Raw genomic sequence first — 14217 nt, 5'->3', positions numbered from 1 at the left:
TCCCTACATAGTGCCCTACATAGGGGTCACGCCATTTTGTCGGGCCGTCCGAATGTCCAGAGAGAAAAAAGTAGGGCAGTTAAAACTACCCACAATGCATCCTGAAAAGTAGTGAGCATCGATGGTCACTAGACGGGTCAATATGGACCACAATGCATTGCGGGCAGAAGCTCAACATGGTGCAAGGAGGCAAAAAAACATTTTTATTGAATAGACATGCAACAAAGAATAAAATAAAACATCAGGAATAAATATAAAAATATGACGTCTTGTGCGTTGTGGTTGCCGTGGTGACGGCCTGTAGTCATGTGGTTTGCGGTGAGGAAAAAACAGGCAGTTCTGTGTCCGAATCGCCAAGACAATGAGTCACTATGTAGTGTGTTACGTAGTGCAGCCCTACGTAGTGAAGGAGGGGTTAGGGAGTAGGGTGGACATTCGGACACAGCCACTGTCTGAGACACAACCAGGAAACTAAGAAATGACCCTGTTATGGAGGGCAGATACTCAACAACAATAAGTCATATCTAAAGAAAAGTCGTTAACAGCGAGCAGCAGAAGGGTCTGATGAACACGAAGACGTCATTTTCATGATTCTACGGTCTTCTATGTGGCTTTTATGGCGGGTTAAAAACACCTTTCACCTCTGGACAAGGAAGACATCTGGAGGAATTCTAATGGAAGTGGTGGGCGCACTCTGAGGCGCTCTGAGGCGACTTACGAGAAAACCGTGAGGGCTGTCATAATGTTGTCACGTTCGGCGAAAGAAGAGAAAAATGCCGACATTTTGATGTATAATTTATGTACACGAGAAAACGTGGACATGAAAGAAGTCTGAGAAAAAATCTCAAACTTAGAGCGTAATGTCACATCTCTGAGACAATTTCTGAAGTTTTATAAAACAAACTGTGATTGTGTCAAAACTGCAGGAGATAAGAAAAAACCTTTTCAACAATAAAAGCTTATCAGTAACGAGCAGTTTAAACTCGGACTGAAGCTTTTATGTGAAAGTATTTCTGAGTTTCATGGGTCCTGTTGGTTTTCAGTGGGATGAATTTATGCAGGTTTAAGTCATTTGTGTGGAATCACGACTGAACGTCAGAACTTTTCCTGCCTGAACATTCAGATGCATTTTTGTTGGGTTTTCTCAAAACTCTGCAACATGCAGAAATTTGTGAAACGATGAACTATGAGACTGAAATACGTGTTCTTTGTCAAAGAGAAGAAATGTCACATTTACTTTAATCATAGCTGGAGGTCTCATGAGTAAACGTCCCGTTTGGAAACCTAAATAAAATGATCTTAGATTTCTTTTCAAATAACTAATAAAAACAATGATTTCTGAGATATTAAAGTAAAAAGTTTGAGAAATCCTTTTTCCATCACCTGCCTTTTTCTTTTTAAAGAACTGGTTTGTATGAACACAGTTATTACAAAGTGGAATAATGTGGATTTGTTTCAGTTGGATCACAATGAATTGACTTCAACTGACTTTAAATACTTTTTTAAAAAATGGGGATTTAAGAAAATGTTTTTTAGTTTTCTGTTAATGAGTCCAAATATTTACCAGCTGACTTTTTCGAGCTTTTGCTGCCATCAAATTTAAAACCTGCTAATAGCTCATGAAATGATTAAATGTCTCTACTTCAGCATCTAATATGCTGTTTATGTTCAAATGGGAATAAAATATAAATTTTCTTGTAAAACCAGGAGAAGCTGCGTCTCAGTGTGATGAGATCCGACTGTGTGTACCTCGAAGCAGAACTCCTGTCCCAGGATGCTGCTGTGCAACGGCTTGATGAACACGTCCTCCTCCATGCTCAGGTCCAGAGCCTCCACCGCGCTGCCCGGGCTCAGCAGGGACTCGTGGGAGCTCGACTCCTTCAGCTTTGGAAGCCCGCGGGATCTGCAACACAGGAAGGAAAGCAATGAGTCAACCTGACGGGAAGACTGGGTTCAAACTGGACTCATCGTTCTTCAGCAGAGCAGCCAGGGGGCGCCACTGATCCCATGACATCAACATCACCACAGAGCTGCAAAACCTACAAGAAACAACCACAGAGCCTAGTGAGCGGGGCTCCCCAGAGCATCCCTCCTCCTGCTCCCACCGCCCTCCAATCAGCCCAACGAACGGGGTGTCGCCTTCACCCAGACCTCCGTGCAGTCCAGCAGCCGGTAAGCAAAGTCCTGGGACAGCCAAACGCCCCCAGGGAGCATCACCATGGTAACAACCTCTGCCAGGAGGGAGAGCGCTTGGCAGCGGGGGGTGACGCAGTGAGGAGCGAGCGTTGAACTACAGGTCAGCCTCAGAAGGGAAGGTTAATGAGGAGGTGGTGGACAGCCTTCAGCAGGGATTCAGATGAAGGTGCAGCGTGGTTTCCCACCAAGACGGAAAACTCAGAGAAGCTCCAACTGCTGATGACACGAAGTTCCTGCTTTTATGGAAAAGCCCTCTCCAAAAACAACAATAAAAACATTATGGATTAAATAAAACTAATGTTTAAAATAAAAAACACCAAGACCCCCCAAACATGTATAGAAAATAACTTATTTTATGTGACATCATTTTATCAGATTGGCCCCTAAAAGATTAAAAAAATGTGGAAAATAAGATTTTGTTTGGTCCTGCGATGGACTTTTCCAGGTGTCCTGTGGACCTTTAAAAAAACTGAAACCGGAAATCCAAAGTTCTTCAAGAGAAAAATAATCCCGTACGGAATAACAGCCAAAGTTACCCGGCTGGACAAAACATCCCTAACCTACCTACTCTACCTATAGGCTGTAATGTTCTGGTTTTATAAATCTAGATTTTTCCACATCTGGAGTAAAATTTGGCCTCAGAAATGCTGGTTATATTTAGTTTGATTAGATCAGAGTGGCGTTGACTCATCATTTCAATGAGCTTCTTTTCAGTCAGTTTCTACTAAAAGAAACAGAAACATCTGGAAACGAGAGCAGCTGATCATGCAGGAGTTATCTCCTCCACATCTGTTAGTCCGGTCAAGCTGCTGACTGTAAACACCAAAGATGAGCTCAAGCTGATTTCTGTCATCTTTATAATCAAAGTTTATTCGTTTTTTTAACAAGTAGCAACAGAAGAACGATGCCTGAATTCCTCATGATGGCAGCAGAGAGAAGAACACAACAGCAGATCAGATGTTAACAAAAATCTGATAAAACATCAGCTTCAGGAAACATGACATCGTGTGTGTGCTTGTGTGTAATCCTTCTTGTGTGTCAGACCGGTTATGTAAACCTGGATTAGTGTGGAGCAGTGACGCTGGGAGTCAGCAGCAAATGAACCAGATCCGAAGGCCTCAGATTTCACTCAGAAAATCATTTCACTGTGGAAATACCTGAAACCGCAGCTGGCGATGCAGCAGAGGACGCAGCTGCTTCAGGAACACCGTTCAGGACTTCATCATCCAAGCTTCACGAGAAAACAATCTTCCTGGGAGGCTCCATCCTCATTACAGCTCACAGCTGTGCACAAAGCCAGAGAAGCCCCGCCCTGAAGGGTCCTGACCCCACCCCCTCCCGACCCGGTTCCAGTTAAATCGAGTCAGTCATGTTATAAATCACCAACGTGGCAGTGAGGTCCGGCTCTCCATCCTTTTCTCTCCCGTCTCATATTCAGGCGTTTCATATCCAGATGTTCCGAATCCAGATGTTTCTGTTTGAGATGTTTAAGATGTCTGTTGCTATGTTTGCTATTTATTCTAAATAAGATGTTATGTGCGCATTGTTGTACGTTGTTGAGCTACCTGTTGTTTTTAAAGTGGGTAATAAATAAAGTTGCAGTAGTAGTAGGAGGAGGAGCTCCAGATCCAGATGTTTTAGATCCAGATGTCTGAGCCTGTTTACACCAGGCAGATCCAATCGAAGTGGATATATCTGAGCACCCATGTAAACCGGATCACTCAGACCACATTCAGGAGTGGTTCTGGACCACTAGATGTGAAGAATCCAAACTCACAGTAAGTTTTTTTCTACAGAAAACCGGCTGACTGCTGTTTGTGTTTATTGAAGCAGCAACAGTAAACAAACCAGCTGTGAGAGCAGCGTCAGAACAACGTACAACTGAGTCCGGAGTAACGTCCGGTACAGGTTACCAGCTACAGTTCAGCTACACTGTAATCAGACCACAACAGACCTCATCAGCCCGGTGATGAGGAATCCAAACATCCAGGTCCCTGAATGCACCTCAAGGTTTTACAGAAGCATCAGTTCATCTGCTGACTTCAGCATGTTCACGCAACTTTGTCCAATCACAGAGTTCCCGACATCACACGTCATCACTTCCTGCTTCTGGTTATGAGCATGCAGACATGAGAGAGAAATGGAGGATTTCAAAAGGCAGAAATACACCTCACACACACACACACACACACACACACGTCTAACCTGCTGAATCTGAAGAGAAACGTGAAGCTTCTTCCACCTGAAATCGCCACCGTGACGTTCCACCGACTTCTGATGAACGTGGACGTAAATGTTTTGTAGCAACGTTGTGGTGGAAGACAAACTAAAGTCGTTTACTAACATTTCTCTACAAACGTCCGGGATGAGACAACAGACGAGACGAGTCACCACGACGGAGGTTAGAACATCCAGAGCAAAGAAGACAAAGATTTTCTGTTTGTTCTGTTTGAACAAGTTTAAATTTCACTGCTGAGCAGTGAAAAACGGATTCTTTTAGTACTGCTGGAATTTCAGAGTTTGAATGACATTAATAAATCCATCCATCTGCTACACCCACTTCTTCCAGCACAGACAGACAAAACAAAAAAACTAAAAAGGGGAAAAATCCATTGTTTGGGAAACGCTCCGACACGTGTCAGACCGGGCGGAGAAAAGTCGGAAAATACAAAACCAACATCCAGGCTGGGTTTCAGGAAGGGCTGGTCTCCTGCATTAGGACAGAAACCTGATCCACTCTGCTAGAGGAGGAAGAGGAGGAGGAAGAAGCACTTGCAGGCTGAGCTCTGACACACTGACTACAGACGTCCTACATGACACGAAGCTACGAGACATTTTCCTACACCTGAAGAAGTCCTGACATCATGCATGTGAACGAGTAGGACAGCCTGAATAAACACACACACACACACACACACACACACACACACACACATCAGTCATCGGTTTCTTTATCACCATCAGAGGAAAAGCCTCAGACAACCAATCAGACGGCCCCGTCCCACTCCTCAGGCTGGTCCTACCTGAATCTGAGGGCTGTGGAGAGCTGAGCTTTCTGAGCTCTGCGGAGGAGAGACGACGATGCGTCCATCAGGCGTCAGAGCGGACTGAGGATGAGGATGAGGATGTGAAGCATTATCCTGCTGCCCAGCTGGCTGACTTTCTGTAAAGCTGCACACACACTCACTCTGCATCATTATCCTCACACACACACTGATGCAGCGGCAGATGATGAGCTGAGGTCTGCTTCAGGACACAAACCAACATTCACACAAAACAACAACAACCACACACTCCTCTGAACTGGTCCCATTAACACAGCGAGACACGAGTCAGCCAATCACATGGCAGCATACAGACATGTAGACGTGGTCAAGATGACTTGCTGAAGTTCAAACTGAGCAGCAGAATGAGGAGGAATCAGAAATCTGAGGCAGGTGATATTACTACAGAAGGGTCAGAGGAGGCTAGTTGCCTTTAATAATTAAAACTGTTTCTGTGAGTTTGTAATGACTGAAGTAAAAGAATAAATCTGGAGAAGAGGAAAATAATCATGGAGTCATGTGGAAACTTCTGTTTTCTGTGCTTGGGATCAGATGTTTTGTTTCAGGTCCTGTAGATTCTCCTCCTTCCTCCATCGCCACCTTTCTCCAGCTCCAGAGCACGCTGCATTCAGGGAACCTCGGTGAGGGAAGAAGAGAGCTGAATCTGTCCTGGGATCAGCTCTGAGCAGCCAATCAGGCGCCAGTAGCACGCTCTGTGAAGCTCGTCACACCTGAGCGGAGGTCGGGGTCAGATTCACTTCCGGTGGGAAAAGTCAGACCTGCAGCAACCTGTGAGTTTCCTACCGTCACTTAGTGGACTTCCTCACTCTGAACACTGGACATGAGTGGCCCCTGAACACCTAACAGGAGGCCGGGTGGAGCTTTGTCTCCGAGTGGAGGCTCGCCTCCGGCTGGAGGAGGTCCACCGGAAGCTCTGAGCTCACATGGACGACCCTGAACATCACTACGGGGTTCTTTGACTTACTTTGGGTAAAAAAATTCACATAAGTCTGACTGTAACGTGGTTTCCAAGGCAACAGAGCCTGAGCTGAAACCCTGATCTCTCATAAGCGAAGCGTTTCTGGTTAACATGTTTCATTTGCTGGAAACACAGAACTGAAGCTGGACCAGGACCGCCGCTCGGTTCTGTTAAATAAAGGTTTATTCCTTTACCTGTCGGGGTCGGCGGGTCGCAGCGAGGGCAGTCTGAAGCTGGTGTTCCGGTCCAGTTTGGTCTGGCTCTTCGTCCTCTTGATGGAGCCTTTGAGACGTTTACTGAAAAACCCCTGAAAGACAAAAACAGACAAGAGGAGGGTGAGGATGGAGGAAGAGGAGGCAGAGTGAAGAGGCGGCATTTCTCCTCCTGGTGTCCTTGGAAGGGTGATGTCAGCAGTCTGACACTGAGGAGGAAAACCTCTAACGCCTGGTCGGATCAAAGCGAGCAGCAGAGGTCAGGAGGTCCGGTCGTCCTCTGAGGAGCAGGAACGCCGGCGTCTGGGAATCCCAGAGGACATCAACACGGAATTTCAGAAGTCCAGAGGACAAATCCAGGAGCGAAACGAGATTTAAAAACCAAATTCAAGACGGAGGATGTTCCTCCAGCTTCCACCAACCACCTGATTTAAAGCAGCTTCCTGGTTCTGATTGGACCAGACTCAGCGCTGGTCAGAGCATGAAAACACGCCGCTGCAGGTTTCCCTGCTGGATCACAGACGGGTCGGTCATCGCCACCTCCAACGCATGCCCCTAATTAAGTTCTGGATGTCCAACTACAAGTGAATGCAACACGAGGACATGAAGCCCTTCTGATGGGAGGTGTTTAAAACATGGCGGAGCGTCAGGGCTTTCTTGTTTTATTTACATTTTACAAAGTGGCCCGACTTTCGGGACCTGGGTTGTTCTGTTGGACTAACAGCTGAACATGTTTTCCATCTTGATGTGTGTGTTAGTGTTTAAGGTGAGGTGTGTTTGGCTCCTGCTTCGTTCAGGGTTTTTTAGGTTAAAAGTGAATTATTTGTGGAAACGTCTTCCTCCAGCAGAGCTCCACCGACAGCTGGCAAGTCGAAATCTGAGGACGAGTATTTTTAGTTTCTGTCAGACTTCAGAGCGATCCCTCTGAACGCTGAAACAGAGAGCATGCTGGGAGCTGCTCGCTGACAGGCAGCTTCCTGCTCCGCCAGCTGTTCAATAATCAGCTGTGATCATCTGGATTGAGGTGATTGGAAGTGTTCCTCCCTCTGAGGAGTCTCTGCAGGATGGATCCAGATTCTGGTGCGTTAATGGGAACCAGTGAGCCTGAAGGCAGCTTGTTGGGGGGTTGATCTGTTTGAGGATATTAATATCTCAGGAAATGAGGTCGCTCACTTCCTCTGCTCTGAGCTTCTGTAGTGACAGACGACCTGATAGTTGAAGGGTTTGATCAGTAGTCATGTGACCTGGAGGTGATCAGCTGATCGATTCAGATTCATGCCTGTGATGAAAACATAGAAAACCTGAGCTTTTATTCCCAGTTACTAAAACCTGCAGGTCTCCAGCTAAAGACACGACCTCTAACTCTATCCCATGTCCTTCGTTCGCAGTCCTTCAACCAATAAAAAATAAATAAATATAAATAAATAAATAAATAAATAAAAAAATAAAATATTTAGTTAATAATTCATAACAAAGGAGGTTTGAAACCCTGAGTTTCCCAGTCTGAAGATTCTGTTTAATTTCAGGAATTTTCTCCAAATAAAAACATGGTTATCTGAAGATGAATCAGTTCAGCTTTAAACCTGAACCTTGACTGAAAACAGCCGTTCAAAAAATCTGGAACTTGATTAAAATTAGAGTGCTAGAGCGTTTCTTTTTTTTTTTTACTGCTATCCAATAACATTATTACTATTATTATTATTAATATTATTATTATTATTATTATTATTATCATTATTGTTATTATTATTATTATTATTATTATGGGAGCCACGTCGGATACTCACCGGCACTTTGAAAGGAGACGAGTTTGGATTGTCGACTGCGACGCTCTTATCTGAACTCCCCAGACCAGAAATGCTCCTCCTCCTCGGAGACCGCTCCGAAGACACTTCTGCAAAGACAGAGAGAGAACCTGTTCAGACCAACCACAGCAGCCTCTTCCTCCTCTCTGTAACCAAAGTCTCCGCCATCATCAGCCGGAGCAGAAGGGTGGAGGATGGGCGACGACATTCAGACATGATGGAGGACGTCTGGACGGAGGACAGACAGGCTGATGGTTTGATGTCAGCTGCTTCTGCATCTCCAGCAGATGAAAACATGGAGAATCTGCTGGTTTCAACCTCCTCCATCCAGATCCGTCCTGCTCTGAGGTTTGAAGCTGCGAACATCAACACGAACACCAAAAATAACTTTTCCACATGAATCACGTCTCATTCACAACAATCAAAGAAGAACAGCAGGAGGGCCATCGTCCTCAAATTCTGCTTCTAATTTTAAACATCCATCGGTTCACAGGCCGAGACCAGTTTCCTCCAGCACTCAGAGACATCCGAGACACTTTGATGACGCGATTTCACCCTCAGCTGATGCTGGTGGTCTAATCTGAGAACAAAGATCTGCTGGATCAGATCTGACAAGATCAGCTTTTCTCACATCTGAGGACGATAAGAAGAGGTGGACGCCCGGACGCCTTCACAGTCTTAACAAAACTTCACCAAAAGTAAACAGATTAAGACAAGAAGGCGAAGATCGAGTTTTTCCTGAAACCTGACTGGACAGAAGTCTCTGAGGACTAAACCGTTTACCTTTTTACCTTTTCTAGAAAAACATAAAAACCCACCAGACCACATTTTATCCAGCTAACATCATCATGATTTACTGGATTTTAACTGGAGACTGTAGGAGCGTCTGAGGCCACCTGGTGGCCATCAGTGGTATTTCCACACTGACTTCACTTCCCTTACGTAAATGAAAAATACGGAGAATTTTGAGTTCTTCCACTTTTCTTGTCGTATTTGAATTAGAAAAAAATTCAAACTAAAGCAACATTTTAAAGAAGATCTTAAGATAATTCAGACCCTTAACTTCTTGTCCAACCTTTAAGCAGCACATTTAAAACACAGCTGACATCACGTCCACGAACCGCCTCCCAGGAAGTTATTCTGTAACTATGGCAACATGGAGGGATGGCATTTTACTGTATCCTCAAGCTGGACCACCATTTCTGAACAACATTCTTCCATAACCAGACCAGTGGTTCCACACAGCAGGACTGGACGACGGTAAAAACTAACCGATCTTTTAGTCTGAAAGCTGATGTTGATGTTTCAGAGCCTCCTCGTGAGACGTCGCAGACAGCAAACGTGTTTCTGTACAGAAAAAGTAAGCTGTTCAGACTGCAGAGCATTCTCCCAGGAATTGTGTTCCCATTGATGCCGATCGGAGCTGGAGTTGATAAACTGACCACTGAGGAGTCACATGTCCAGGCAGGTAAAGGACGGCTGTTAAAGCTGCTTCCCGTCCAGGAGGCATCCTGACCAGACGCTCGAGCCGCCACATCTGGCTCCTCTGGATGTGGAGGAGCAGCGGCTCTACTCGAGTCCTGCCCGAGGTTCTCCGCCTGAAGCTCCACCTTTCAGCTCCTGGACCAGTGCAGCACCATCATTACTGCTGAAGAAACCTCCTCATCACAAACTTCATCATCCTCCTCATCACCATCATCCTCCTCACCACCACCTTCATCATCATTATCAACAAGACCATCTTCATCATCATCATCCTCATCATTACCATCTTCATCGCCTTCATTACTACCTTCATCACCATTCTCCTCATTACCACCTTCATCACCATCCTCCTCCTCCTAGACATCATCATCATCATCTTCATTACCATCTTCATCATCATCCTCATTACATCTTCATCATCACATCCATCCTCATTATCATCCTCATTACCACCTTCATCATCATTATCAACAAGACCATCTTCATCATCATCATCCTCATCATTACCATCTTCATCGTCTTCATTACTACTTTCATCACCATTCTCCTCATTACCACCTTCATCACCATCCTCCTCCTCCTCCTCATTGACATCATTATCATCATCTTCATTACCATCTTCATCATCATCCTCATTAACATCTTCATCATCACATCCATCCTCATTATCATCCTCATTACCACCTTCATCACCATCCTCCTCCTCCTTGACATCATCATCTTCATCATCATCCTCATTACCATCTTCATCGTCTTCATTACTACCTTCATCACCATTCTCCTCATTACCACCTTCATCACCATCCTCCTCCTCCTCCTCATTGACATCATCATCATCATCTTCATTACCATCTTCATCATCATCCTCATTACCATCTTCATCATCACATCCATCCTCATTATCATCCTCATTACCACCTTCATCACCATCCTCCTCCTCCTCCTCATTGACATCATCATCATCATCTTCATTACCATCTTCATCATCATCCTCATTACCATCTTCATCATCACATCCATCCTCATTATCATCCTCATTACCACCTTCATCATCATTATCAACAAGACCATCTTCATCATCATCATCATTACCATCTTCATCATCATCATCATCATTACATCATTATCATCATCCTTCTCCTCATTGACATCATCATCATCATCGTCCTCCTCATTACCATCTTCATCATCATTATCATTCTGACCATCCTCATCATCCTCTTTATCATCATCGTCGTCTTCCTCCAGTTTACAGTAAAACAGAAACATGAATAAAAACAGGAAGTTATGTTTCCATTAAACTTGGTGAATTCTGATTGGTCATCATCTACTGAGGCATTAAATGATGGTAACCATCACTTTAACGTCTGAAAAGGACCAGCTTGGTCCAGTTCAGTCTGGTCCGGTCTAGCACAGTCTAGTACAGTCTGGTCTAGTCTAGTCCCGTCTATGGTTCTGGTCCAGACCTGAACAAAGACCTTGTCCTGAAAGCTCAGACCATTTAGTAGGACTTTCAAGAACTCCAGATCATGCAGAATCCTGCTCCAGGTTAATCCAGAATCCTGATCCAGATCATGCAGAATCCTGATCCAGATCATCCAGAATCCTGCTCCAGATCATCCAGAATCCTGCTCCAGATCATGCAGAATCCTGATCCAGATCATCCAGACTCCTGATCCAGATCATCCAGACTCCTGATCCAGATCATCCAGAATGCTTTCTTCTGCGCTGAGTCGTTTTTAACTAAACACCATTAAATATGCAGCAGCTGCAGGAGCTCAGCTCGGAGCTACATTAACACCAACCTGAGGGAAGTGAGTCAGCTGAGCTCCTCAACTTCATCAGCAGCTTAATCTAATCAAACCCGGCCGCTGCCAGAACCAACGGTCCCGGGTCGATACGGGACCGCCGCAGGCGTCCAATCAGCATCAGCGCAGCAGACATGATGTTTGCATGCAGAGATCTGCTTCCAGCTGCATGCAGCGCCGCAGCCAAGCAAACTTCATGCACACACACAGCCCTGATGGAGGAGGAGGAGGAGCGATGAAGGAGAGCGCCGTTCCTGCTCCTCTTCCTCCTTCACCAGACACAAAGTTGAGGCGACATGCGACAGGAAGCCGGGATGACGGGTCGGTCACATGACAGAAACATACGGAGGGAGAGAGAGACGGTACCTCGATCGCAGCTGTTCCCCATCATCTGAGGAGAGGACGCACACACACACACACACACAGGGTCAGACGGGATTGGCCGAAGCAGCCACCACCTGTCAGCCAATGAGGTTAAACTGCGAACGTCCGTCTTCGTCCCATCCTCATCCTCCTCTCTGGCTTACCCCGACCTGCCTTTTCCTCCTCAGCATTGCATCCTCCTCCTCTTCCTCCTCCTCCTCTGCCTCGCTTCACCTACCCCCTCTCTCTCTTCACTCAGCAGTAATTCTAACCCTCTCTCTCTCTCTCTGAGGTTTTACTGCATTTATTCAATCAATCCTCCTCCTTCTCTTCCTCCTCTCTCTCTTTCTGCAGCAGCTCAATCATAACATCTCTCTCTTCTTCTCCTCTTCCTCCAGCGATGAATGTGTCGCTGCACTTGCAGGATAATTGCCAGATAAGTTTCTGTCCGCCGCCTGATGTGGGACACAACTCTGGGGGCTGCAGAAATTAACTGTGTCAGAGTCTGAGTGTTAATGCTGAAAGGAACGGAAGTAAGAGCAGAAAAGGATGGAAAGGTAGGAAAAGGTAGAAAACAACAACAACTGTACAATAAAAACTGAAGGAAACCAGCCACCTGCTACACGTGTAAAAGGAAACATTCTACGACCGCTGTAGGAAAACAAAGCAGATAATCATCAGGAGCACCTACAGGAAGACAAACTGAGAAAAATGGACTAGCAGCAACATCAACAGCAGTGAGAAGTTAATGAAACATAACTGTAGCTACATGTAATCACGCAGATGTAGCTGCACCTTTTCCAAAGATTACAAGTAAACAAATGGTCCTTTCACACCGGCAGAGAACCACGCTGGTTCCAGTTCACAAACCAAATCTGAATCAAAAAGTTGGTCCTCAGGTTGGTTCATCTTTGTGAACCGCGATGCTGTCAATGGCCAAAAGACATTTTGGTACATGGACCAAAGAAGCAACCGAATGAAAAGCGCTTCCTCCTCCAAGGTACAGACCAGCCCCCGAAAACAAAGTTCAGAAAGACCTGCAGGCAGCTTGTAGCTAAAATCAAAAGAAAAGTGGAAACACTGGACGAGTAAAGTTCTGGACTTCAATTCACTCCTGTCAATAAAAAAAAAGAGCGGTGCAGCCCTGTCACGCTATCACTAATAAACTGGGAAGATCAACCAGGAACTTTAACCATGAGAATAAACCGAGAGGATTAACCGAGAGGTTCCGGATCCAACCGAGTCTTGGAGGAATTTTGTGTCTAAAATAATTCAGACATCATGTTGACAAATCTGAGAAAACGTTGTAGACATTTAGTAACTGGGTTCATTTCCACACTAAACAACCAGGTTTCCTGTTTGAGTCTCTGAGGAATATTCTCACGTTTTCTGTTCACATCAAACTTTAATCAAACAAACACTCAAACTGGAAGTTGGACACAGAGTCCACACAGGACACGACGGTTGTCTTCATGAAGACCAAAACTGATCTTCTGAGGAGGTAAATTTAAAACAGCACATCCCCAGATGAACTAGACACCAGAGGATAAAACTAACAGCCAGCAGCTCTGTGATCACCCTCCTCCTCCTCATCCTCCTCCTCCTCCTCCTCCTGCTGCTAACGACACATCAATCAGAGGCGCCTCAGTCAAATCAATAGCTTGGGTGGTTACACCAGAGACATCCTGACCTTCAGAGACTGGGTCACAGTTAAACTGGGACAGACTGGAGACCAGCACCATTCTGGACTGTGACACCGGTAAAAGTCCGCCTCTAGTCTCGGATCCTCCTGATCCGGTTTTAAAGACACAGGCTGGAACAAACCTGACGGACAGCAGGGACATCTGTGGACTGTTTTCTGTTTCTCCGTCCACATCGTCTCACATCTGCGTCTTCTTTTCAGATCCACTCCAACACGTTTCTACAGTGTCTGACGTCCAACCTTCACCGTCTGATCAGGACTTCATCCAGTCAGCAGATTAAACGGACACGTTCTCTTAAATCCTGGTTCTGGTCTAAATATTCTGACTGTCCTTCCAGTCCACCCTTCTCCCATGAGAACTTTTCCCGTGTTCTGCACCTGTCACCTTTGACCCTGAATGTGGGCGGAGCTCTGACAGCCGGAGTGTCTCAGCAGACATGAGTGGTAGGGAACAACGTCATCAGACGGGAATGCTTGGAATGTCTGAGACGTTCCAGTCGGTTCATTCAGGAGCTGAAACACCGAACATGTGAGAAACAACAGACAACGTGCAGCTGAAGGGAAGCTTTGTGTTGGAAGGCGGAGCCAGCAGGGTGGAGCTCTGAACCTGCAGACCTCTGGCG

The 14217-nt window shown here is 45.6% G+C and overlaps 2 protein-coding genes across 7 annotated transcripts in view; both read right to left on the bottom strand.

Moving 5' to 3' along the window:
- The window catches only part of LOC121645098 (zinc finger protein 420-like), a 1096702-nt gene that overhangs the window by 243982 nt on the left and 838503 nt on the right, over window positions 1–14217 (bottom strand). The gene's annotated exons all lie outside the window — the stretch shown is intronic.
- rasal2 (RAS protein activator like 2) overlaps window positions 1–14217 on the bottom strand; it is a 93343-nt gene that overhangs the window by 27138 nt on the left and 51988 nt on the right. For 5 of the 6 annotated variants that reach the window (XM_041993398.1, XM_041993396.1, XM_041993394.1 and 2 more), the window contains 3 exons: window positions 8219–8325; window positions 6414–6526; window positions 1750–1903 (listed from right to left, as the gene is read on the bottom strand). In XM_041993398.1, coding sequence (XP_041849332.1) covers window positions 1750–1903; window positions 6414–6526; window positions 8219–8325 — 374 coding nt within the window. Of the gene's footprint in view, window positions 1–1749; window positions 1904–6413; window positions 6527–8218; window positions 8326–11895; window positions 11921–12056; window positions 12083–14217 lie in introns of those variants that run through there. The other variant, XM_041993399.1, reaches the window with a different exon arrangement.

The sequence above is a fragment of the Melanotaenia boesemani genome, chromosome 8 (assembly GCF_017639745.1).
Source record: "Melanotaenia boesemani isolate fMelBoe1 chromosome 8, fMelBoe1.pri, whole genome shotgun sequence".
Classification (NCBI taxonomy): Eukaryota; Metazoa; Chordata; class Actinopteri; order Atheriniformes; family Melanotaeniidae; genus Melanotaenia; species Melanotaenia boesemani.
This window is presented reverse-complemented; position numbering and strand designations above follow the sequence as displayed.